Source organism: Alosa pseudoharengus, unplaced genomic scaffold (assembly GCF_046254945.1).
Source record: "Alosa pseudoharengus isolate Yale_2024_CS ecotype anadromous, Long Island Sound unplaced genomic scaffold, YU_APseudo_1.1 YU_APseudo_1.1_scf_11, whole genome shotgun sequence".
In the NCBI taxonomy this organism is placed as follows: Eukaryota; Metazoa; Chordata; class Actinopteri; order Clupeiformes; family Clupeidae; genus Alosa; species Alosa pseudoharengus.
Window position 1 is genome coordinate 20,955,918 of NW_027468576.1, and position 25,202 is coordinate 20,981,119.

A 25,202-nucleotide genomic window follows, 5' to 3' on the forward strand; every position below is an offset into this window, starting at 1 on the left:
TATTTGGAAACAGTTGGCAGGAGTCATAGTTGATAACAACTGACAGTTGAAATGGCTGAACAGTTAAATAGTTGAGTAGTTTAAATAGTTAAATTATTTAATAGTGAATTATTGTAGTGAGGACATTTATTTTGAAACAGTTGTGGGCAGAGGAAATAGTAGTCTTAAGAGAGCCAGATTGTATGCTTAAAGCCTGAGACAGAGTATATAGTTTTAAAGTTGAATGTAGATAGTGTAATGGATGTTGATAGACAGAAAGTTGAATGGATGTTGATAGGCAGATTGTTTAATGGATGTTGATGGATAGTTTAATGGGTGGATGAGTGAATGGTTTGAAGAGGATGAATGGATAGAAAGTTGGATGGAATGTGCCTTATATCCTTGTAGAATAGAGTCCCGAAGTGTGACGTAGAGTTTCCATGACGGCAGAATCACTGGATCTAAACAAACTTTCGAAGTGCCATAAATAGCATTGAATGTAGACATGTGGCATCATTTCTAGCTAATAAAAATAAATATATCCATTTAAACGTGTTTTACCTGCTAGGCAGCAGCTTAGCCACATAACACGGATTCCCTGGCAGGTGTAATAGAAAGAAACAAAATTCCAGTGGATATTTCACGTCTTCTCTAAGACTGGTGGCTGTTAAGAGCGACGTTTTTTGCCAAAAAAATAAAGCCAAAACACGTCCTTGAATTTAAGGATTTTAACCATGCTGTGAAGTTACATGCAGGTCTCCCATGATATTCTGGGGATAGGCTACAACATAGCCAATGTACGACTTTAGCCTTTTAATATATTTGCTGCATTGGATCAGTCTTCCTAGAACAGGCAAGGGCTTTCTAGCCTCACGTCAGCAGCGCTGCATCACCCATATAGCCTACATTAAAACAACCAGCGGATGGTGGGCAGGTGCAGTTTTGAAAATTGGTCAACAAACTTTGGTGCTGATGGATGGCTGATGGATGATAAGTTTTGCTATGCAGTTATGGTTGAAATAATAGCCCATCAGCGCATCTCTAGTGTGTGTGCCTCTCTCGCTCAGAGGGGAGGGAGAGGCTGAGGGTCGATCCAGCATGGATTCTAAACTCTGTGGTGGATAGGATCTACAATTAGGTGTTAATAATATTACCACGCTAGGTCGAAGTACTCCCAAGTGCTATTGCGCCACACATTGTAGTTCTCATGTTTATTCGCTTGGAAAATCGTCACGTTTCATGTTGTGTGCCCTAACATTTTTCATCAACTACTCGTGCAACTGTATTTAAGTAGGTAAAACGTGGAGGTGTTTGAATACTGCTATGTGCCTCTCTCTACGGCCACGGCAGAGCCCGCTAGCATAGCAACATGCTAACACATTCGCGCCGCGCGACAGAGCGTTTGAGTGCACCTACCGACGCGGGAGAGGTACGACTCAACTCGTGAAAGTTACGGTAAGAACATATATCACTACTGATTTTGGGTGGCGTGTTCCTTTAAAAATGCTGATGTGGTACATGAAAATTTAGCTAAAAATGTGGAGAATGCAATGCAATCAAGCATTTTGGACGATATATTGTCACAAGCTGCATGGCAGAATAGGCAACAGGCCGATGTGCGTTTTTATTTGGAGACTGTTTTGCGCGACAGAGACTGAGTTTGCTGCTGATATTCTGGGGATAGGCCTAGCCAATGTACGACTTCAGCCTTTTAATATATTTGCTGCATAGATCAGTCTTTCTAGAACAGGTAAGGGCTTTCTAGCCTCACGTCAGCAGCGCTCCATCACCCATATAGCCTACATTAAAACAACCAACGGATGGTGGGCGGGTGCAGTTTTGAAAATTGGTCAACAAACTTTGGGGCTGATGGATGATAAGTTTTGCTATGCAGTTATGGTTGAAATAATAGCCCATCAGCGCATCTCTAGTGTGTGTGCCTCTCTCTCGCTCAGAGGGGAGGGAGAGGCTGAGGGTCGATCCAGCATGGATTCTAAACTCTGTGGTGGATAGGATCTACAATTAGGTGTTAATAATATTACCACGCTAGGTCGAAGTACTCCCAAGTGCTATTGCGCCACACATTGTAGTTCTCCTGTTTATTCGCTTGGAAAATCGCCACGTTTCATGTTGTGTGACGTACACATTTTTATCAACTACTCGTGCAACTGTATTTAAGTAGGGAAAAAATGGAGGTGTTTGATTACTGCTATGTTCCTCTCTCTACGGCCACGGCAGCGCCCGCTAGCATAGCAACATGCTAACACATTCGCGCCGCGCGACAGAGCGTTTGAGTGCACCTACCGGCGCGGGAGAGGTATGACTCAACTCGTGAAAGTTAAGGTAAGAACATGTATTACTACTGATTTTGGGTGGCGTGTTCCTTTAAGCCCCCTAAGCCACCCCCTAGCTCCGCCACTGAAAGCACCATGGAAGCAAAATCCAGCAGTTAAACTCCTAAAAAGAGAGTGTAGGAAGACTGAAAGAAAAAACAGCTGTTGTAAAGCCACTTCTCAAGAAAAATAACCTGGACACCTTCATGCTAAACAATTACAGGCCATATCAAATATACCTTTTTTTGGCAAAATTATTGAAAAAGTAGTCTTTAATGAACTAACCACCTTCCTAACATCAAATGGGTATTTTGATTACTTTCAGTCGGGTTTTCGGGCAAATCACAGCACTGAAACAGGTTTTCAATTACATACGCATACAGATTAAGGTAAGACATCAGTCCTAGTGCTACAGGACCTTAGTGCAGCATTTGACACTGTTGATCACAATATTTGATTACACAGACGAGAACACTGGGTTGGACTTAAAGGCATAGTTATCAACTGGCTGAAATCATATCCACAAGAAAGGTGTTTCTTTGTTGCCATTGGAAACTGTATCTCAACACCAACATCCTTGACCTGTGGTGTTCCCCAGGGGTCGATCTTGGGGCCACTATTATTCAACCTCTATATGCTCCCACTTGGACAAATCATCCAAAATAATTTGATTTCATATCATAGCTATGGAGATGACCCACAAATTTACTTAGCTCTGTCACCATACGACTGGTCCCCATGAATCTCTGTGTCAGTGTATAGAACAAGTCAACACTTGGATGTCAGCTGAACAAAGACAAAACTGAAGTAATTATATTTAGTAAAAAGGAGGACAGACTTAGGGTTGCCACTGTCCTTGACACAAAAGGGTTGAAAGCAAAGGATACTGTTAAAAGTATTGGTGTATTAATTTACAGTGATCTTAATTTCAGCTAAATCAGCTTTTTACCACCTCAAAAATATTGCCAAACTTAGAGGGCTGATGTCAAAAGATGATTTAGAAAAACTCATTCATGCATTTATCTCCAGCAGGGTTGATTACTGCAATGGACCTTTCACAGGCCTTCCTAAAAAGACTATCAAACAGCTTCAGGTGATACAAAATGCAGCAGCTAGGGTTCTCACAAAAAACTAAAGGAACTGACCACATTGCTCCAATTATTAAGTCCCTGCACTGGCTTTCCAGTAAGTCACAAAATTGACTTTAAAGCACTACTGCTAGTTTATAAATCACTAAATGGAGCAGGACCTAAATACCTCTTAAACATGCTTCAGCAGTACACACCCTCCAGACCTCTCAGGTCTCAGGAAAAAAAGCTGTTAGTACAACCTGCCGTTAGAACTAAACATGGTGACTTGACTTGACTTGTCTAAACATTGGGTACTAAACATGTTTTTCATTTACCTTTGTAAATAAAAAAAAACATGTTTTAGAAGGACTGAAATGTTATTGCATATTATTTCAATGTAATAAATTACAAAAAAAAAACAGACAAACAAAAAAAAACAATTCAAAATACAAGCCCAAAAATTAAACAGTAGCCTATTCTCTAAACAATGCAAGCATCTTGAATAAAACTAATGTATAAGAAGAAAATAAAACTAAATAAACTAGAAATGCAATTCCAAGGAATTTACAAATTGTAAAGATTTATTTTTTTTATTTCAGCAGGGACAGTGCACAAAAATACATTTACCTTGTACAAAACTAGGAGAGATCCATGGTGCCACGCTGTAGCAAATATTGCTCATTGCCAAGTAGGTGGAACAATAAAATACTGACAAAGACTGGTGAGAAAATAAAGGGTACAGGTGCACCAAGTCATAACATTTTACAAGCATTAACATTCCCATATCCCACCCCATCTAAAACTATAAACTGGATTGCCCCACTCCTGGCTATTACAGATTGTGCAAATATCGTATGATGTACTGGTATTGTAGGCACATGAAATTCTGAATAAACATTATATTTGTTTGAGGGTTAACCCGGCACATCATGGCGCCAAGTGTGATGCATGTCTTGTTCCTATCTTACACCATCATTTTACTGCCAAGGGTTCAAGTAAGTTTACAAGTTGTCAAATGAACAATGCGCTCGCACAGGCGTGTCAATGAAAAAATAGGTATGTTATTATTTTATTTTAAGGTCACTCAAAATGATAACGCCACTGACCAAAAAAAACCTGGTCTAAAGTAAAGGCTCATGTAATACAGCTATCATTAAGGGCACACTGTCACGAAATGTAACAATGACTGCAATGAGTCCCAGGCTACACGACTGGTCTGCGTGGATGTGCTTAGGATTTGTATTTGGATTTGTCAGTCATTCAAATATTATTGGGGTAAGGATTGCTACCCCTTGTAACCCCTTGTCAATAATGAAAGTAAATAATAAGAGTAATGCATTTTGTCTGTTTTGTTGTTGCCTATGAGTTTAAGGTTCAATTACAGACAAGTACATTGGATGTTACACCCAAAATACACCCATAACTAATTAAGAAACATAAGACCAACAGTAAACAGTTTTTACCATTCTCAAGATAGCATATTTTGACAAACCTTAAATGAACATGCACATCAGATCTGAATTCCACCTACTTAAGATTCTGATGTCCAGGATGTTGCTAGGGGACTGTGTCCAGGATCAGTGTTGGGCAAGTTACTTTTAAAAAGTAATTAGTTACAGTTACTTGTTACTTCTTCCAAAAAGTAACTAAATTAGTTGCTCAGTTACAAATTATAAAAGTAACTACTTACTTCAGAAAGTAACTTTCAAGTACTGTAAATTTTTAAATGTTCAAATGTGACCCCATGCACCTCCACCCCTCTTTAAATACATGTGCATGTTATGATAAATCTGAATATTATAATGAAATGGACACGTACAATACATTATTAACAGAAACAATGTGCACAAATCTAAACTATTGTTGTTAACAAGTTAGTCTACTAAACAAAGTGAGACTAGCCTCCAATCAAATGCCATGTATGTAGATATTATGTTTAGGCCCTATATAGTGGATTGATACAAATAACACAATATATGTTTTGATATTTATTGCCCCTCAAGTATATTGGCTGTCTATATACCTCGAAAACATTAGGGCTACCCCTCCTCTGACCCTCTCCCTCTGAACGGTATTTTGGCAATTTATAGTGCCCTGAATGAGTCCAACTCACCGTAGATAAAAACAAGCAAAATTTTCTGCCAGTGCGTTGAGTAAATTTGTCTTGATAAGACTCCTTAAAATAAGTCAAAGTCTTCTTAAATTAAGTCAAAATGATTTTTCGAGAGAGCGCTAAGTCTCTTCATACTAAAAACAATACCAAATAGATTTTAATATAAGATTAATAACACTTGGTTAGATTTAATTTTTTGCAGCGTACCCTGTTTGTGTATTGTGTGTGTGGTGACCGCTACCCTTGTGTGTGCTTTGTAATGGTATCAAATGATGGTCTGTGTTCCCCACTTCTGCTAAGCTAATAAAACCTTTGATTGGACAAAGGGTCTCATCAATCTTTACAATATTATTAAACTCTTTGCATGATGAGCTACTGAGGAAAACGTGAGCAAATTTGTTTTGTTTTTTCAGTAGACTGCAATAGAATGCACTGAGTCAAGTAACAGTCCCTGTATGAGCATTTGTATGAGAACTGGATTAGGGCAGAACAGTCTTGGTCCAGTATATGATTAGCATGTAATTAATATTTTTTATATATATCATTTGTATTTCTTTGTACATGTAAGCTGAATGAACTAGGCTTACGATAATGCAGTTGGTAGGATAAGCTTAAAAACAACATCAAAGGTGAGTTAGCTAGAGTGGAGACAATATAAAGAAATGTTTTGTTTGCCTTCTTAGTAAATAATGTTGGCTGGGATGGGCTGAGATGGTAGTTTGCTGCCCTGACACTGAGGCAGTAACCAGTGTCACTGCTGGCCATTTGGGTGCCCTAAGCAGAACTGCGTCGTGGTCAGGGTTGGGTCACTTTGAAATGTAATCCATTACTGACTACAAATTACATGGCAATTTTTGTAATCAGTAACGTAATCAGTTGGATTATCAGTTGGAACGTAATCTGGTTACCTTAGGATTACTTTTAGATTACTTCAATAAATATGTCCCTTAAGTAAAAGACACCACCAATGAATTGATGAAAGAATTCTCATTCTATTTTTCTCTTTATTATTTCATTATATCTAAGAAATCTCTTTGCTCTGAGTAAAACATTCCTGTGTGAATCAACTGATCCTGTTAATTCCCTTGTTACATTACAGGGGACCTGGTGACTTTCTCAAAGTAAACGGTAACACTAAAACAAGAGGCTACATTAAGATTAGGAGGAAAAGATCAGGCAGTGTGCCGAGAGACCTGCCCCAATAGTAAATAAGTTAGTAGGTAAGTATAGATACTCTTTTGATCCTGTGAGGGAAATTTGGTCTCCCAATCCGTGAATTAGTGAGATGAAGCACACAATGAGCACACAGTGAGGTGAAGCACACACTAACCCGGAGCAGTGAGCTGTCTGCTACAGCGGCGCTCGGGGATCAGTGAGGGGTTAGGTGCCTTACTCAAGGGCACTTCAGCTGTGGATGTGGGCATGGGAGAGCCCACATTTTTTCTACTGGTCGGGGATCGAACCGGCAAGCCCGAAGCTTGTCAAATAAAAAGATAGCTAGTTGCATTGTTTGCATGATAAAATGTAATCAGGTAATCCCCAACAATGTAACTGTAATCTGATTACACATTTTTTTTATTGTAATCTGGGCTGATTATAGTTACTTGATTTTTGCAATTACGTAATAGATTACATGTAATCCGTTACTACCCAACCCTGGTCGTGGTGCACTGGCACTTTAAGGGCATTGAGTCTACATAATGACCTTTTTGCCAGCTCCATTCAAATATAGACTATGGCTGATTTAAACAAACTCTAGTATTGTTTGTGCCACATTTATAGCACAATATTAACAATGATATGCATAATATTAAGTTGGTTTAAACAGCCTTCATTGCTTTGGAAATGGAAGCATGTCATGACATGACATCTAGACATTTTCTGTTTGCAATTAAAAGTGAATTATGAGCCTGGTATCCACCTAGCGGCTGTGTCGTGGAAAAATCCACCTCCGAATCCTGTTAGCCAATTAGCACTCTGGAACCAAGCATCCGAAGGACAATGCAGTCCGACAATGCAGACAAAAGATTCCGAAGACTGTTGATCTTGTGTAATTCCAGTAGCCTACTATTCCAATCCGATGTGGAATTTTATCCCCAGTCTCATTCTGACCATTTCGCAAGAGATGGTCTCCACCTGCTCATTCCAGCAATTCCCGTACCGGCTAGTGTCATACCATTTCGCAAGAGATGCTCTAGCAGGTGTTTGAAAAAGTGATGCCCACAGCTATTTAGTTCAATGTACTCTGTTTATCTGAGTGATGCTTCAGACCGGTGGTTTTGTGCCTAATCAGAGGTCAGCATCTCCACCGTGGGTTATGGCGACGTGGTGCCCATGTCAGTACTGGGCCGGCTGGTGGCATTCGCCGGCATCATCCGCCGGCACTATGCCAAGCTGAAGACGCAAGAGTACACAGGGGCGAATGTGCAGCGCGGCCTGCAGCTGAAAGCTCGGTTGCGCTGTCGGCTCGACATATGCTTCCACCCCGAGCCAGACATGAGCGGTGGCACCAGCTGAGTTTGGATTGGCTTCTTTTCTGTCCACTGTGTGTTTTTTCCTTTGTCACAATACCATTCTTTTACCCTTCTTTCCTATCTGTTTCTTTCTCTCCTCTCCTGCCGTGTCTTAATCTTTACCTTCTATTTTTTTTCCTGTCAACCTTCGTTCTGTCTCTGTTCTTTCACTGTGGCACAAGCCTTGAAGCAGGGTATCTAATAATAACAGACAGTTCAAAGCAAAGATCTTCTATATGACTGAAAAGGAGAACACAAACAGGAAACCCTTAGTAAACTTTAATAGTATTCTCCTCTCTGAACAGTAGAATGACACGCCCACTCCGGTTCACAGAAAAAACAACTTTTTTCTGGTCCAAGCTCCAAACCAAAGTGCCACGCTTTTTTTAGCTCGAAATGTTCTGAACGGATTAAACCGGTTCTCGGTGGAAAAAGGCTACCACAAGAGAACCAAAAGAATTGAAAAGATATACCCTAGCACACTGGCCTACTTTTAATATTATTCATCATGACTTTCATCATCAAACTTCACAAGAATATTCACCTGTGTCCAACCAACCTCATCTTAATAAAGATGTAATGATACAAGAAGCTCTGAATAAAAACCAGAACGCTTAGCCCATCCAGAAGACCTGAAAACCTGTTAGTTTGAATGAGGCATATTCTCCCAAAGTATGCTATAATGTCACATGATATTTTGCTTCCCTAATAAGTGTCTTTATACTGTATCTGTGCATTTACACAATACCTAAATGTACAGTAGGTACAGTACATTGTCAGCTTTACACAGCATTACAAAGTAACAGTTGTCTTAATATCCTTGCAATATTGTTCATATATTTTAATCCTTATCCCTTTTAATATCAGTAAGATGTATAGTTTATCCTGATATTTACAAATGTAATTACACTTATACATAGCCTTATTCTACTGCTCTTCATACTCATAACAGATTCATTAATACAATTAATAACTCATTAATACACTGCATATATCTATATTATTCTTACCACTATTATATTGTTACTGCTACTACATTGCACATATCTGGAACACTGGAACATGAACGAAAAAATAATGTGTTTGCTCAGAACGAACTGAAATGAAAATCATTAGGGCCCGAGCACCGAGCAACCACCTTTTTTGAGGTGGTTCCCATGGTCGAAAACTCATGAAATTTGGTACACACGTCAGTCGTAGCGCTCGCTACTCAGGGACAAAGGTTTGGCCCCTGGCATGACCCAGGGACTCATTAGCGCCCCCTTATGTGATTCAGAAAGAGAGAAAGCCATCATGACAATGACGAGTGACATTGGAATGAGTTGACGGCCATATTTAAAAGTAAGAGACCACTGCAAATTTGAATATGACCGTCATTGCAGCACCATGCCAATACCAGTACTAACACTTGTGTTTAATTTGTGGTAAGGTGGGTAAAACAGGTTTTGTTCCTTTCCTTTCATTCTTCATTGTTCTTTGTTCTCTTCCTGATCTCACTGAACCATAATAATCAGCCCACACATAGGCCTACCGAAAAGGGCACAATTACAAGAAAGCACAGCAAGTAAGCAAATTAAATACTAAAAAATACAACTTGCTAAACTTTGGCTCCAAAATCTGACTTATTTTTCATGTGATAGGAAGATAATATTTTTTTGTTCATATCATTATAGTTATAGTCAGTTATTATTCATCCCTAATCAATGCCATCAGATAGAATAACACAAAAAAGGAAGAACAGGGCTATGTATTAGACAATATTTCAGAAAAGAAAACATATATAAACACATCACTACATTTGTTCATTAATTTGTATGGGACATTTGGTCTTTGTGTTCTCATGCCCAGCTTCTCTCAAAATAATCTATACCTCTTCCATCATTAGCCATTTTCAGTTCTTTCTCTTTTTTAAGAATGCTAAGAACTATTACCTGTGACATGACTGGAATTTTCATCTCACTGCTATAAAATTCACACAGTTCTCCATACCAATATTAAATCAAACCAAGAGAAGCTAGCAAGCCAGCAAGAAACCTTAACAACCAAATAGAGGGATAACACAATTAGATTAATCTGAATGACTTACAATGATCAACTAAATATTGTAGTAATAACTTACTGATACTTTACTTATACCATTGAAGTTACAATATTAAATAGAAATAAAAATAGATTAAAATGGGCAGGATGCCACTATAGTGTTCATCATCTTTTGCATTTGAGCTCTGACCCATTAGATATCATAGTACTTGCACTATCATTATGTTGTATATCTAGACACATCATATTCTGTCTGGCCAAGAGATAAGAAAGACAGAAACTGGAGCTGGCAGGGAAGTGTCGTCAGATGTGGGGATGGGGATAATGGCACAAAATCATTTATCCATCCAAACAAGGTGCTTAGTGAAAGTCTGGTGAAAACATCTTGCTGTACATCCTATTCAGGATTAAATTGTTGACTGTATGTCTGTCTACAGAATCTTGAGTCTTTCTGGTAGAACATTTATTTTCGTTGCTTTGAGGTTTTAAGGCTCCTAATAAAAACCACAGTAAAGACACCCAACCCTGAATGATTTCCTTTTCATTTGCATGGGCCACCTGATTCATGTCTTGCATGACTTGTGTGGCTTGCTCTGCCAGTTAGCATGAGCTGATTTTGCTATTGGAACTAGCAACTCGAACCAGGTAAAACCGGAAATGTTTTTTTTTTTCGTACCAACAGTATTCAGTGACAGATTTCTTCTTTAAGTACTGTACTTAAGTATTTCTACTTAGTTACTTCACATCTCTGTGAATGAATGAATGCATACTGTTTTCTAAATACCTGAAGTGCTCTGCATACATGGAAGGGGATTCACCTTCCCCTACACCAGCATGTACCTTACCAAATTATGCAATGGCAGATATTTTCTCAAACTGTTGTCAGCCACATTGCTGGTGTGGTGAGAGACTAAAGGATAGAGAAAGAGATCTGTTAATGGATGATCCACACTGAGCATGGCATTTAGGTCTTGGATATTTCAAGCATCAATTTCACTGGGTAGACTAGGTTGACCCTGGTCGGGGTTAATGGCCTAGCCCCTCCTCCATGGCATACAAAGACATAAATTAGGCTGAGTTCAGTGTGGGTATGAGACTGTAGACTATAGGTCTTTGCACAATTGCATGTGCTTTTAGATTTTGTGAATAAGTAATTGTGAGCTTGTGTGTGTTAAGTCTCCTCTGATAAATGTATGCTATACTGTGTAAACTCATAACTGTTTCAAACTTTCAATTAATACATGCATATTAAAGATGGGGATATGAATATAGGGTATATATGGGTATATTAATTCAGGGTATTTATCTGTCAATGGATTAAGTAAAATTACCTTAAATTCCTTAATCTTGTCTTAAATTAAGATAAAATTACTTAATCCATTGGCAGATAAATTTACTTGTTTTTATGTCTTTTTATGTCTTAAGACGATTTTTTATTATTTTAAAGAAGCCCTATGCAGGTCTGGTTATTCCTTCGCTGTTTCTGGGTTTTCGCTAGCCTGACGAGCCAGACCCACATTAAAATGTAGGGTCTGGGCACTCACCGTTCGCAGTGCTCAGTCCGAGGGGCGGGATAATTGGTTGTCTTTCAAATTCCCTCTGCATGCAATTGGACAGCGCTGAGTCCTATGCGTTTTCCCACCAGTGGAGCTAGTTGGCTAGTTCAATCTTTTGCCATCTTAAAACAAGCTTAACTCGTGTCACACTGTTTGCCAACAGCAACATCCATCTTCTTTGTTTTCAAGTAGCAGGGAATTCAAGCCAAACCTTTGCAACACTGCCATCAATCATTATGTTAAGCCCGCCTAACCAGACCTCTCAGAGACACACGCATTTCAATGACTTCACACGCCACACATGGCATTTGAGAAATTATTAACTTGCTCGCACAGAAATTTCTAAGGACTATATTTTACAAACGTGTCACACAACGTTGCTGTCTGCGCTCTCATCAGCTCAGAGAGCTGCTGTTCAGTTACTAACCTATCGCCAATCAGAAAATAGGATTTCTCAACCAATCAGGAAAGAGTCGTGGAGTGAAATTAGGCCCGGTGCCTGGTCTGATAATTTGCTGCGCAGTTGACCAAGATACTACGGTGGCGCATTGCATTCACATCACAAAAAAAAATAAAAAATCAGTTTATCTCGTAATTATGAGATAATCATGATTTATGACACATTTCCAATTCTGCCCCCACTTGTGAGGCAATGACATGGGTTGAGTTGCGCCGGGTGTAGGCCTAATATAGCCTTCAGGGCATCACGATGGTTGCTTCCAGGTATCGATCAACCATCATCGTCCATTGCCCCAATCCTATTTTCAGCCCTGAGTTTTGTTGTCTTCACACTACACAACATTAAGAGAACGTTAGCCGAACGTTAACCTTCAGTGAATCTTCCCTTAATGTTGCATGTTTGTTGAGGCAGTCTGGTGTTAACCAGGCTAAATTAGAACTTGTTTGGCCTAGCCTACAACATCGCCTCTGTGATAAACTAAATAGCCTACTATACACTGTGTAAATACTTATGCGGCATCGTCTGCAATTCAGGGAAAGTGGAAGTGTTCAGAATGTCACCCGAGCTTGTTACTCACGAGGCACATAGACATAGCACGCAATGGCTCCCGCCCCTGAGCGTGTTAGGAGTTTGTGCGCCTGTAGGCGTTGCACTGCGTAACAACGCGCACTTGGGGATTGGGGTTGGCGACCACGAACATGACAACTTCGTTGGCAACGGGGATTAGGCTACAGGGATGGTACTAAAGATTATGGTTGGACGCGGGTAGCCTATATGAAGAATCAAACCAAGTCATTTTTTAAAACACAGATTTAATGGACAACGGATTATTTTAAACAGGGAATTATTTCTGGCGGAACTGCTTGGAGGTGGTCTCACCATCGACAAAACAGGTAGGCTAGTCAGTCATGACATGTCGGAAATCAATCAGACATTAAGATAGTTGTCGTCTGTTTTTAACGAATGAATTGATATTTTTACTTAAGTCATATTCGGTTAACTGTTTATCAGTCAGTGGCAGTGCACATAGATTAGTCACATCAATGCATTATGTAAACAGTTTCCATAAAAAAATCCGTCGGAGAAAAAACCCCCAGAAAAGTAGGCTACTGGATAGGATAAGATATACTATTGTTGTGTGTTAATCTTAATCGTTAGTGAAGTGCAAGCGAAGAGGCATAGACTATTTCTAAGAGGTTTCCAGTGCCTGTTGGCTTTCCTTAGATAATCGGACCTGTGAATGACCTCTATTGTTGGCCTGCATGATTTAAATGAAGATGTTTCTGACGATTTCAAGTAGATTCACTAAATGAAAGCGCAAACAAAATATCCAAGTCATATAAAAGTAATTTCTGAAAAAAATAGTTTCTGAATTAGTTGACAGGAAAATAACCTAAGCCGTAGCCTAATCGTAACTGCTGTAGAGTTGTAAAGACAATACATGTAATAAAGAAATAAGGAATATAAGGAAATGTAATGAGGAAATAGAGCACATACGAGGACCCCTAACATTTCCTGTGCCTTGATGAGTCACCGACACGCTTGGGGATGTATAGGCTAGACTTCGGCCAATTTAATGAATTGCTTGGTCGTTTGCCGGTTAAAGGTTTAGACATATGCCTAAATTCACTCCTTTTCTTTAAAGTTTGATGTTGGGCAGCGCACAGCTGTATTCGTGTGCCCTCCAGCTGCAGCCAGACATTACTCCATCTGGTATAAGGCTAGAGAAATGGAATAACTTTCCATTCGTCACATTTCTGATCCAATCCAGCGCCTCTACTGTCTCAAACTAATGTTATACTAAAGCGTGTGTTGAACACAATCATAGGCTACATATATAGACATTTATCACCACACCTTCACCCTCCTGTTGTGTTCGCGGTCAAAACCGATTGACAATTCTATTCTCTCAAAAATATTGTTAACTTATTCTGACTACCACGAGGCTCAGTGACTTTGTTAGAACAGGGCATCTGAATACACAAAACAAATGTTGATCATTTTTATAACAATTTGAGTGTTTTATTTGGCAAATGGAAGTTTAAAAACTGGTTATATCCAAAAGAACATAAGTTGATACAAAGGTCTATAACACCATTAGATGATAATATATGTGTTAGGCCTACTACTGATTTATAACCAGCTATAATGCAGCGGTCATTTCTTATACACAACAAAAATATATTTGAAATATCACACAATATATATACAGTAGGCCTATGTTACCTCTTTAGCCCTTTTTACTGACTTCTCTGTGGCATGTTGCCGTACCAGTTTGCCCACACTACTTGGCATCCTGTTACTAGGCTACAGGAAGTAGATGTAGTGGTAGACCTAGACATACAGAAAAAAAATATTGAAATATATTTTTAAGTGTCAAAAAATATTTAAAAAATATATTGTGAAAATATATTTCAAATATATGTTTGTTGTGTATGGGCCCATACACAAAAAATATTTGAAATATATGTTTTATATGAATACATAGCCTTATGGCTAATGCTATTTTAGGGTACACAAGAAATAATAAATTGAGTTGTTGCACCCAATGTGTCATAGTCTCTCTCTCTTTCTCTCTCTAGTATGTCATGTTCTAGAATGTAGATGATGAAATTTTAAGTTAGTAGGCTGTAGATGATTATGCCAAGAACTTCCTTTACAGATTTAAGTGTAAGTGCTTTGTTGACATCTTTGTTTGCCTTGGTTTGAGCTGCTGTTTGGTGTAACCTTGCTTATGATTTGTACTTTTTTATTATATGATTTTTTCGTATAGGCCTAGTTATGATCTTGTTTGTGCGCTAGAATGGCACTGACGCTTTGGCCCTTGTGATTTTTGTTAAAGCCATTTGGATCTACCCTGATACATTAGCAATAGTGATTTAGCAGTGATGTAAAGGCCAAGTTATCTTTAATAATGCCCAAATGTGGGAATGCACTCCATTCTCAGAGCAGTGAGCCATTACGAGCATGGGCATGGTTTCTGTCTTGAGAGTCAGAGAGTTGTCTCACTTTTTAAACATCAAAACTTATTTATATATGTAAAGCCTGCTGCTTGGCCCCTTTTTTATAAGGGCCATTCATCATTCTCTGAATTGTTTGTACCAGTAACAAATAATCTTAAGTGGAAATACATTGGAACCCTAGAGTTTACCATTAAAGACTGATAGTATAACCTGCAGACCTTTTGAGTATATGCTCGCCATGCATGTAACTCACAGTAGTCTGATGAGGTGTAACTGTACCCTTGGGCTGGATGTCTGGATGATAGTCTGGACTCATTGCTCATACCAGTTCTGATCATTGTTTCAGGCTAAAATTGTTATGTCATTGTGTGCAATATATGTGATTGCTACTTGAGCATTAATTTGCCAATTAAAGACTCCTTGGGTCTGATTCTTATTAATCTAAGATTGACTTTGCAGCCTTACTTTACTGCCAATATGAGGGAGTGCAGCATGTAGAAACATTAATTTATTATCTAAGCTGTGTTACCTAGAGAAGCCCCCCTTTCACTTACTTAAAGAGAGAGAGAGAGAGACAGACAGACTTGGCATAACAAGTGTTTGACTTAACTTGTTTATTTTCTTTTTTACAGAGCAATGAGGATATCTTTGCGCAACTTTGTTGCTGCGACTTTAGTGGTTACCACCCTTTGCCTGGTCGTAATTTTGAACAGGGACAACTCCTCCTATGACCTCAGTACAGGCATCTCCCAGAGACAGCTCCCTAGTGTACTCAAGGCAGACATGAGTCATTCCCCTGATGATGACGCCCAGAACCCTGCCCCGACTGAGGTCCCACCGCAGCCATACTGCGAGCGTAATCACTCCATGGTCAATGTTTCGGACTTTGACACGCTGCCGCAACACATTCAGGACTTCCTGTTCTACCGCCACTGCCGCCACTTTCCCATGTTGCTGGACGCCCCGGACAAGTGCGGTGGGCCGGAGGCCTCGTCCGACGTGTTCCTGCTGCTGGTCATCAAGAGTTCGCCGCCCAACTACGACCGGCGGGAGGTACTGCGCAAGACATGGGCACAGGAGCGGCAGCACCACGGCAAATGGATCCGCCGCGTCTTCATCTCGGGTGTGTCAGACACAGGTTTCGAGCAGCAGCGGCTCAATCAAATGCTGCGGCTGGAGAGCCGCGAGTACGGTGATGTGATCCAGTGGGACTTCGCCGACACCTTCTTCAACCTGACACTCAAGCAGATGCTCTTCCTGGAGTGGATGGAGCACCGCTGCCCCAGCGTCCGCTTCTTGCTCAACGGTGACGACGACATCTTCGCCAACACCGACAACATGGTGGACTATCTGAGTGGCCTGCCAGATGGCAACGACGGCAGCAAGCACCTGTACGTGGGCCACCTGATCCACTGGGTGGGCCCCATCCGCGAGAAGTGGAGCAAGTACTATGTGCCTGTGCAGGTGCAGGAGTCCGAGTCCTACCCGCCGTACTGCGGAGGGGGGGGCTTCCTTCTCTCCGGCTCTACGGGGCGCATTATATACAAGATGTCTCACTCCATCACCCTGCTCCCCATCGACGACGTCTACATGGGCATGTGTCTGGAGAAGGCCGGACTGGAGCCTGTGTCTCATTTTGGGGTCAGAACGGCAGGGCTCCCTGTGCCCTCGTCCAAGGTGGACTCCTACCACCCCTGCTACTACCGGGAGATTCTTCTGGTCCATAGATTCCTGCCCTACCAAATATACCTCATGTGGAACAGGATAAATGAACCCAATTTGAAATGTGACGGTTCGCAGGTCTCCAAACTTTAGCAAAAACCCAAATTTAATTTATTTTATCTCTGTTTCTATCTCTTTGGGAGCACAATGATGTTTGTTTTGTGTTTGTTATGTTAAAAGGAAGCTCAGGTTAACAATTAGTCATCCATTTTCTCTCTGCTATTCTCTTGGCAATTGAGGGATCAGATATTTAGTGTCTGGCGCAGGTAGTGTGGTGGATATGCAAACTTGATGAGGCCTCTTCTTTCATGTCCTTCATGTAAGGGATAACGGTCGCCGAGGTGTCCTGTTATACGGAATTAATGGATGAGGGGTAAAGAAATCCCCTACGTGCCTCCGCCCGAGTCCATTAATGGACTGGACACACCTCAAAGGCCGTAATCCCACTTACAGTATCACCCGGTTGCCACTGTAAAGCCATGCCTTTATAACACGCAAAGGAAACTCAACCGTCATCCTACTATGGTTGTTATAATTACCATTCATAAGCATTGATATGGAACGGCGATTAAACTTTTTTTTACCAGATCTACTTCATAGGTGTCCCGTTATTTAGAATTAAAAGCCACCCCGCCAGCCAATCAGAAAAGAGTATTTCTTCTCTCCGGGTGATAAATCAAAATAATGTATTGACAATATATCATATTATAAATGACAGGGTGGTAAGACTGGAAGGGTGTTTTTTGAAGATTTGTTTTGTTTTTTCTATTCCAAAATTAAAATTATATTTATCTAAAATTAAATGTATATACGAAATAATGGGTTCTTGCCTCTCGTTTCTTAAGTTACCAGAGGTATACATTGACGATTGAATGTTGAAACTGCAGTGATACAATGCACTATCCTCTCCCATCCTTGGTGGGATGCTGTTTTCCTTTGAACATTTAACTGCAGAGGTTATACTAGTTGTAGATGCTTTTTTTTGTTAAAGCCATCTTACGCAAGTTTTTTACCTAAATAACACAACTTCAAAGTTATTTTGATGTAAACTATCTTATAGGGAGAATGGCACGCCTTCCTAACCCTAGCCTATCCATCTACAGAGAACCAGCCTTACAACTTCGCTCTCCCTTGTCCCAAAGAATCATGAATTACTTAACAGCAATACTACAATAGCCTACTATTTTTATGAAAATGTGAAATATTATAATAATTTAATATCAGTAGACATGGGTCTTTGGAGAGTATCTTTGACATGTTCTGTGTCCAGGGGTAAGGGTGCAAATGAATGATGAGTGGTATTTAGACAGTTGTGTAAAATAAAATATAACTATAGGGGGAGTAGCAAAAAAAGAAACAGAAACTTCATTGGATAGCTTTAATGCTCTATACAGCGGAGATATCCATAATCATCATGATAAATAGCCATACTCTTATAGCTATTTATTATGATGAATAAATAAATAAATAAATAACATTCATTTGATCATATCATTTGAAATTAATCAGTCTTGTCTGGACTTTTCTGTGCTTGGAAATGTCCCTCCTTTAAATAAAATGTTTTTTCCCTCCAAAGCTTTTACGTGTAGACTCTTCTTTTGTTGTCAGACAGGTGGGATAGGCAGGCAGGTGACAATTGTTGGATTTACAGGGACCTGTGCACTCACATCTAGGTGATAAGGTTATCAGATGTGGTGACAGGCTTTAAACCAACTCCATTGTATTGCATTTTATGGCAGCAAAAGCTGTTTTCGCTAGTTTTGAAGAGGTTAGGTCACATGTTTGCTGTTGCTCCATTGTAGGCCTAAAGATGTGCACACTTGAGTGTAACACATGCAATGTGTTTCTGCTTTTCACAATTTCACATAGGAAACCTCACAGATCTCACAGTGTCCTCCTTACTGGTTCTTTGTATGGGTAGGCCAATGTTTATTATTCCCATTCATTTTCAGGTTTTAATATAAAATATCACTGTATGTGAAGAACTCAGATATGATACTACTTCTCATTCAGGCTAACTATAATTCTCAGCAAATCTTAGATATAAACTAGAAAATGAAATTCCAGGGAATTACAAGTGCATGAAAATGCAAAAATGGCTGCTGAATGAAATATTGTTGAATATTGTCTAAAATATAATCTAAGTAAAAAGATGGAGGTCAGATAGAGAAAAAAGCTGGCGGGGAGCCATAATTGATGACAGCTGACAGCTGGAATGGCTGAACAGAGTAGAGTAGTTTAAATAGTTAAATTATTTAATAGGGAATTATTGTAGTGAGTACTTTTATTTTGAAACAGTTGTGGGCAGAGGAAACAGTTGGCGGGAGTCATAGTTGATGACAACTGACAGTTTGAAAGGCTGAACAGTTAAATAGTTGGATAGTTAAAATGGTTAAATAATTTAAAATGGAATTATTGTAGTGAGGAGTTTTATTTTTAAACAGTTGTGGGCAGAGGAAACAGTTGACGGGAGTCAAAGTTGATGACAACTGACTGTTGCTAGAGTAGTTATGGTGGTTGCTATGCTGGTTGCTAGGTTAATGATGTTGGTTGCTAGGTTTTAACTGTGAATATGGTTGCTAGGCTGTTGCTAGGGTACTTGAAGTAGTTGCTAGGTTGTTGCTAGGGTGTCCATGGTGGCTACTATCAGAAATAAAGGAGTTACTACAGTGGTTTGCTAGTATAATCGTGTTGGTTGCTATGGAAACTAACATAGATGCTTAATTTTAATGGTTGCTAAATTGGTTGCTAGGTAGGTGGTGGTTTAATATAGTAGGCTAGAGGCATAGTTGATGATAACTGACAGTTGGAATAGTTGAAAAGTTAAATAGTTGGATAGTTTAAATGGTTAAATTATTTAATAGGGAATTATTGTAGTGGAGACTTTTATTTTGAAACAGTTGTGGGCAGAGGAAGCAGTTGAACAGGATCTGTAATGTAGGTGGTGGTTTAATATAGTAGGCTAGAGGCATAGTTGATGATAACTGACAGTTGGAATAGTTGAAAAGTTAAATAGTTGGACAGTGAAAATGGTTAGGTTATTTAATAGGATATTATTGTACTGAGTACTTTTATTTTGAAACAGTTGTAGGGAGAGGAAACAGTTGGCAGGAGTCATAGTTGATGGCAACTGACAGTTTGAAAGGCTGAACAGTTAAATAGTTGGATAGTTAAAATGGTTAAATTATTTAAAATGGAATTATTGTAGTGAGGAGTTTTATTTTGAAACAGTTGTGGGCAGAGGAAGCAGTTGAATAGGATCTGTAGTCTTAATAGAGCCAGATTGTATGCTTAAAGCCTGAGACAGACAGTTGCTGGAGGTGGCCGGAACACTTGGCATAGGATTCTAAGTGCCGTACTGTGATGTCATAATCGCCAATGTTAAGTCTATGGGGAAATTTTTAGTAGTTTTTAATTAATAGTTCAAAAAGTATAAAAGTTACAAAGTTGAAAAATACATAGCTGAAGTCACCTAAGTAAGACCTAAGCAATGCAGTTTGAACGAAGTTTCTACGTCAAACGGTTGAAGCTGAATTAAATGCACAAATACGTAGAAGAAAAATAAGAATAAATCGGATAACAGTTGAGTGCATTTTCATGCCCTCTAATTATATATTTTTAATGAGTACAGAAGACATGGGAGGAAGCCCCAAAGCCAGACAGATAGACTAGCATCCGACCACGTCTGTGCAGTGTGGGAGGGACAGTCACTTCCGCACTGGCCTGTCAAGCCACACTCCACGCTGCAGCACAATCCCCATCCAGAGTGCAACTTCATAGTCTATCGAGACTGATGGATGACTACAGGCATTTTACACAGGAATTGATTTTTTAGTAACTATGAATGGCAGAGATTGCTATTAATTATATTGTTTTCTAATGTGTATGTTTTTATGTCTGTTTTGTGTTTGTTTTATGTTTTTATGTCTGTTCATTCTTTCACTGGTTGATCAAGAACAGTGTTTTTTTGGTAGGGCCACTGGCCACACAATCAATGTGGAAAATGTTTGCTGTGACTAATAACATATTTTTGACAACTGCAGTCAGATGAGGTTGAGCATCTAGAATTACTGAGCATCTAGAATTACTCATTCTAATCAACGATAGTGATTCATTCAAGGTTGCTTGTAATACACTTGTGGGAGGAGAGTACATACATTAAATCATAGCACCCGCAAAGCCTGAGGATTTGTCTTCCTTTGTTTGTGGATTCGGCTATGCTTTTTAGCTTGTATGTTCTAAGGTTGAATTTGTCCTTCCAGTCTATTATGTGTTTGCCCAGTACAAATAAAGCATTCTTATCTCCCCATGGGACTTATCAACCAGCATGGTCTAGCGTAATGTATACCAATGTGAGTGTGTGTTACACGGTTGCTGTGGAAATCTTAACACATAATGTGGACACAGTGTCATCATCAATAAAATTAGGACTATCGTGGGTTTGTATGTCTCTGTTGATTTTGTCTTCGTCCTTATGGATTTATGTATACTACATAAATGTGTCTGTATTCTAAGTAACATCTTGTGTTGCTGAAGATACTGAGAAGCATTGGGAGTAACTTCAGAATTAATTCACTGAGGTTTTCTGCTAATAAATCATGTAGGAGTAACACACACACACACACACACAACACAGTTCACATTCCACACTTTATTGCAAATGCTTTTCTCTTTTACAATTCCACCCATGTAAAAATCAGTGATATATTCTACAGAAGACCAGCTGATGTGTATGCGTGACGTGGCAGTCCGCCATGTGTAAATGCACTAGCACTGTTCAGTCAGTTTCGGACAATGCAGATACAGAGGCAAGTTCTGTAAAGGTCTGAACACTTTTTCATGTCAATACTCTATAACATCTCTGCATTTGGAAGGCAGGTATTAAAAGATTTGCTAAAAGTCAGTCAGTTGGACAGAAAAATACAAAAATGTATATTCTATGTGATTCTTGTGCGTAAAGATTTTTTTCTGTCACAGAATTTTAAACTTGAAAACGACATCCATTTGACTGCATTAGCATGAATGTACAGGTGATGGAATTTACCACCAACACTAAAGGCAATGGCACTCCAAAGGACTATTAACCTTTGAGGCCTTCTCTGTCCTCCTGCAGGGTGACCTCGACCAGCTCCGCTAGACTGGAGAATGCTGGCCTCTCCTCTGACTCCCAAGCCCAGCATTTCATCATTATGCTGTAAACCTGGGGGGGAAATAGCTTATTAAAATGCAATGGATTCAGCATGGCTTGACTTCAGCCATTAAACCATCCAATATTCTTACTTTCCCAATGCAATAGAAACTCATTAAACTAAAATGGGAAACTTTGGCCGATGGTTAAACATTAGAGCACTACATCTTGTTGTTAATAATTGACCGAATTTGGAAAGTGGATTACATGCAGTGTTGCTGTGATAAAATGATGGATTACTGATAATAATTAACCTAAATAAAAAGTGAGTGTCCCCTTCAATCTTCAAGTATCACCTTCCTACATTTGGCAGACATGAATACCATTTAAGAACACATTCAACTGGTGCAATACATTTACTCTAAACTATGATACAGATGAAGTGCTTGTCATGTAGTTGGTCGTGTCATGCAGACACACATGTGTGTGAGAGTATTTACTCACTTTTGGTGGGCAAAATGGTGGAGCTGGCAGCCTCCAGTTGTCTTTGAGTATGTTGAAAAGATGCATCGAGGTGCAATGCCCTTGTATGTCACTGCCAATTCCCTGCATGCAAAGCTTTACAACACATGAGAAATGACTAGTAAGTCTCTGCGCCAATCTATGCCGCATCATTCTTTAGGGACTTGGCCATTGAGGAAACAATTGTATTAAAGATAAAAATGAGTTTAGAGACCTTGCAGTACCTTTTTGGGATTCAAACTGAGCTCGCAGTAGGAGAACAGCTCATGTAGAACGATCCCAAAGCTCCACACGTCTGATTTGTGTGAAAACTTGGACTCGCTAATGGATTCAGGTGCATACCTGCATTTTTGCAGAGGATAGGTGATATGCCCCATGAAACTATCTCCAGTGTCATGTCATTTCAGTACTACTATCTATTACCTGCAAAGTACTGTACTTCAAACCCTCAGGTCTTAGTCAGCTCTTTCACTGACATTTTGCAACCCTTTAGTTTTTCATGATAACGAAGTTTTTAAAATATTTCACTGGAAGCACTGTATTTGAAACTATAGTCTACCAGCTAGAACTAGTGAAACAGATACATGATATGGCATTTAATGGTATGGCATTTAATTATTGAAAGATATTTACCAGAAAATAGGACTCTCGCCAGGTTGGGACACTTTGTAGTACTCCTTGTCATAAGGTATGATCTTGGTCAGGCCAAAATCAGCGATTTTTACAAGCATGTCGCTGGCCACCAGGACATTCCTAGCAGCCAAATCCCGGTGTATCAGACGCATACTCTGAAGGTACTCCATTCCCTGTGAAACCAGAGATAGTGTAATTTAATTGTTTTCAAAGGCATCAGTTTTTAAACAACTAAAGCTTACAAGATTGTGAGGATGTGTATGGATGTATGAGGTACTTTGCAGATCTGTGATGCAAATAGTAGGAGTCTCCTGTGGTTGACATGCGAGGGTCTCTTCTCAAGATAACCTATCAGACTTCCATGAGGCAGATACTCCATCACCAGACTCACGCTGCAACGCCCTGAGAGGATCAAGCAGATGTAGGGATATATGTTATATTATATGATATATGCATGCATTTCCATTATTTGCAAATGTTAATTTTCGAAGAATGGTTGTATTGTCTTCTTAGGTGAAGAATTATGAATTAATGTGTAGATCCGAAGTTGAAACGGTAGGCCTAGCTGTGACGTGCAGTCACCTGACATCACCATCAAATATGGATAGAGGATATTTCAGAACTATTGACGTGGACAGCTCCCCTTAAGAGCGTCTTAAGAGCAGTGCACGCACGTTCACGATGTCGAGCATGTTCGGGAAACGGTTGGAATAACCAAACGAACGATTGTAAGATGAATCGTAGAAAACCCTCGTGAGTGCGTGTCTCCATCGTTATCGGGAAATGGGGCCCAGGGCTGGTTTTAGCCTAGGCTACATTTGGGTGGGCTGGTAGTTTTGGGTGGGCATTCTGGGCAACATAGCAAAGCGGTCAAATTGGATCAAAATTGACATAACAAAACACAAAAAATTGTGCTTCCTAGGTCGAGTCAGTGGGCAGCCAGTATTTCTGATTCAAAATAATTATTTCAAATACAAAATAGTATTTTGTCATTTGTATTTTATTTTTGTTGAAGAAAATGGCTTTGTATTTTGTGTCAAAATACTTTAAAGGTGTATATTTTTGTAGTTTAAAAATACTGCCAAATATTTTTGGTAAAACCAATAGCAGAGGTGAACGAAGTAGCCCGCAATTCCTTTACTTAAGTGAAAGTACAGATACACCTTGTGAAATATTACTCCAATTGAAGTGAAAGATGAAGGTGAAACAAAATGCTAATTGAGTTGAAGTAGAGAACTATTTGCTTTTTAAACATAAGTATTCAAAAATACTTATGTTTAAACTTATATTTCCTTTTTAATGTAATATTTTTCATACACAAAAATAATATGTAAATCCTTTGGTTAGTCACTAGCACTGTGTATTTATTCACATGCGTGCATTCACACTGATAATTATGACAACAAAGTGCGCTGCAAGTACACGGATGGTGCACTCATAATGGTAAAAAAGTTTGCCCTCAATGATCGCCATGACCATGATGAAAGAACACTAACCGATTTTGTTTAATTACAGTTATTATATTGGTATAACATATGACTGGACATTTTTATATATTGTAAAAGGGGGAGGGGGGGGGGGGGCGGCATTTACGTTCAGTTGTGAAGACCAATACCCTATTTTGAATGACAAAACAGTTTTGGGGTGTGTAACAGCTTAGAATGGTTTACAATGCAGTGTAACCATCAACATATTTGGGCACTATGGCTCCAGGCATCCCAAATTGCTTGGAGGAGAATGCACTGAAGTTCTTGAATTGTCAAGGACCTGTTGGGGCAGTTTCATGTCTCTGTTGCTCAGATAGTTTCGATCGTCAAATGGTCAGAATTGCCAATAATCTTGTAGGGGCTGTTATTAAAGAGTAGAGATTGTCTGTGCTGTGGGGGGTGAGACAAGGTACTCGTGTTTTGCATGATATATCAGCACCCAAAGTTGTTATAAATCCATAGTAGCACATATATTATCACCTAATGTTGTGATAGACATTTGTATGAACGTGTGTTCTATAGATATAACCTATTGAACTTCCATTTGCTATTTATGGCCTGTAGGCCTCATTGACCTGAGCTCATGCAAGTCAGAAAGGGGAAGATTCTATTGGGGAAAGGTTCCAGTGGGGGCTGGCATAGAAGCAAAGAGGGGGAGTGAGGGTGTTTTAGTGTACCGAAGC

The 25,202-nt window shown here is 39.5% G+C and overlaps 2 protein-coding genes across 2 annotated transcripts in view; one reads left to right on the top strand and one right to left on the bottom strand.

Annotated features, from left to right (window-relative positions):
- The first annotated feature begins 12,715 nt into the window (after nt 1–12,715).
- On the top strand, nt 12,716–18,324 carry LOC143116977 (N-acetyllactosaminide beta-1,3-N-acetylglucosaminyltransferase 3-like). Its single transcript, XM_076278394.1, has 2 exons — nt 12,716–12,957; nt 15,660–18,324. Exon 2 carries the CDS (start codon nt 15,664–15,666, stop codon nt 16,840–16,842), a length of 1,179 nt encoding a protein of 392 aa, XP_076134509.1. The 5' UTR covers nt 12,716–12,957; nt 15,660–15,663; the 3' UTR covers nt 16,843–18,324.
- A 3,061-nt stretch (nt 18,325–21,385) lies between these two features.
- jak3 (Janus kinase 3 (a protein tyrosine kinase, leukocyte)) overlaps nt 21,386–25,202 on the bottom strand; it is a 32,175-nt gene continuing 28,358 nt past the window's right edge. Inside the window, exons 20-24 of the mRNA XM_076278393.1 lie at nt 23,310–23,434; nt 23,033–23,205; nt 22,624–22,741; nt 22,382–22,495; nt 21,386–21,949 (exon numbers count right to left, since the gene is read on the bottom strand). Of these exons, the coding sequence (XP_076134508.1) occupies nt 21,830–21,949; nt 22,382–22,495; nt 22,624–22,741; nt 23,033–23,205; nt 23,310–23,434 (650 nt within the window). The 3' untranslated portion in view covers nt 21,386–21,829. The remainder of the gene's footprint in view (nt 21,950–22,381; nt 22,496–22,623; nt 22,742–23,032; nt 23,206–23,309; nt 23,435–25,202) is intronic.

Excerpts from the sequence above, each read along its gene's own strand:
- LOC143116977 (XM_076278394.1), top strand. The coding sequence starts at position 15,664 with ATGAGGATATCTTTGCGCAACTTTGTTGCTGCGACTTTAGTGGTTACC.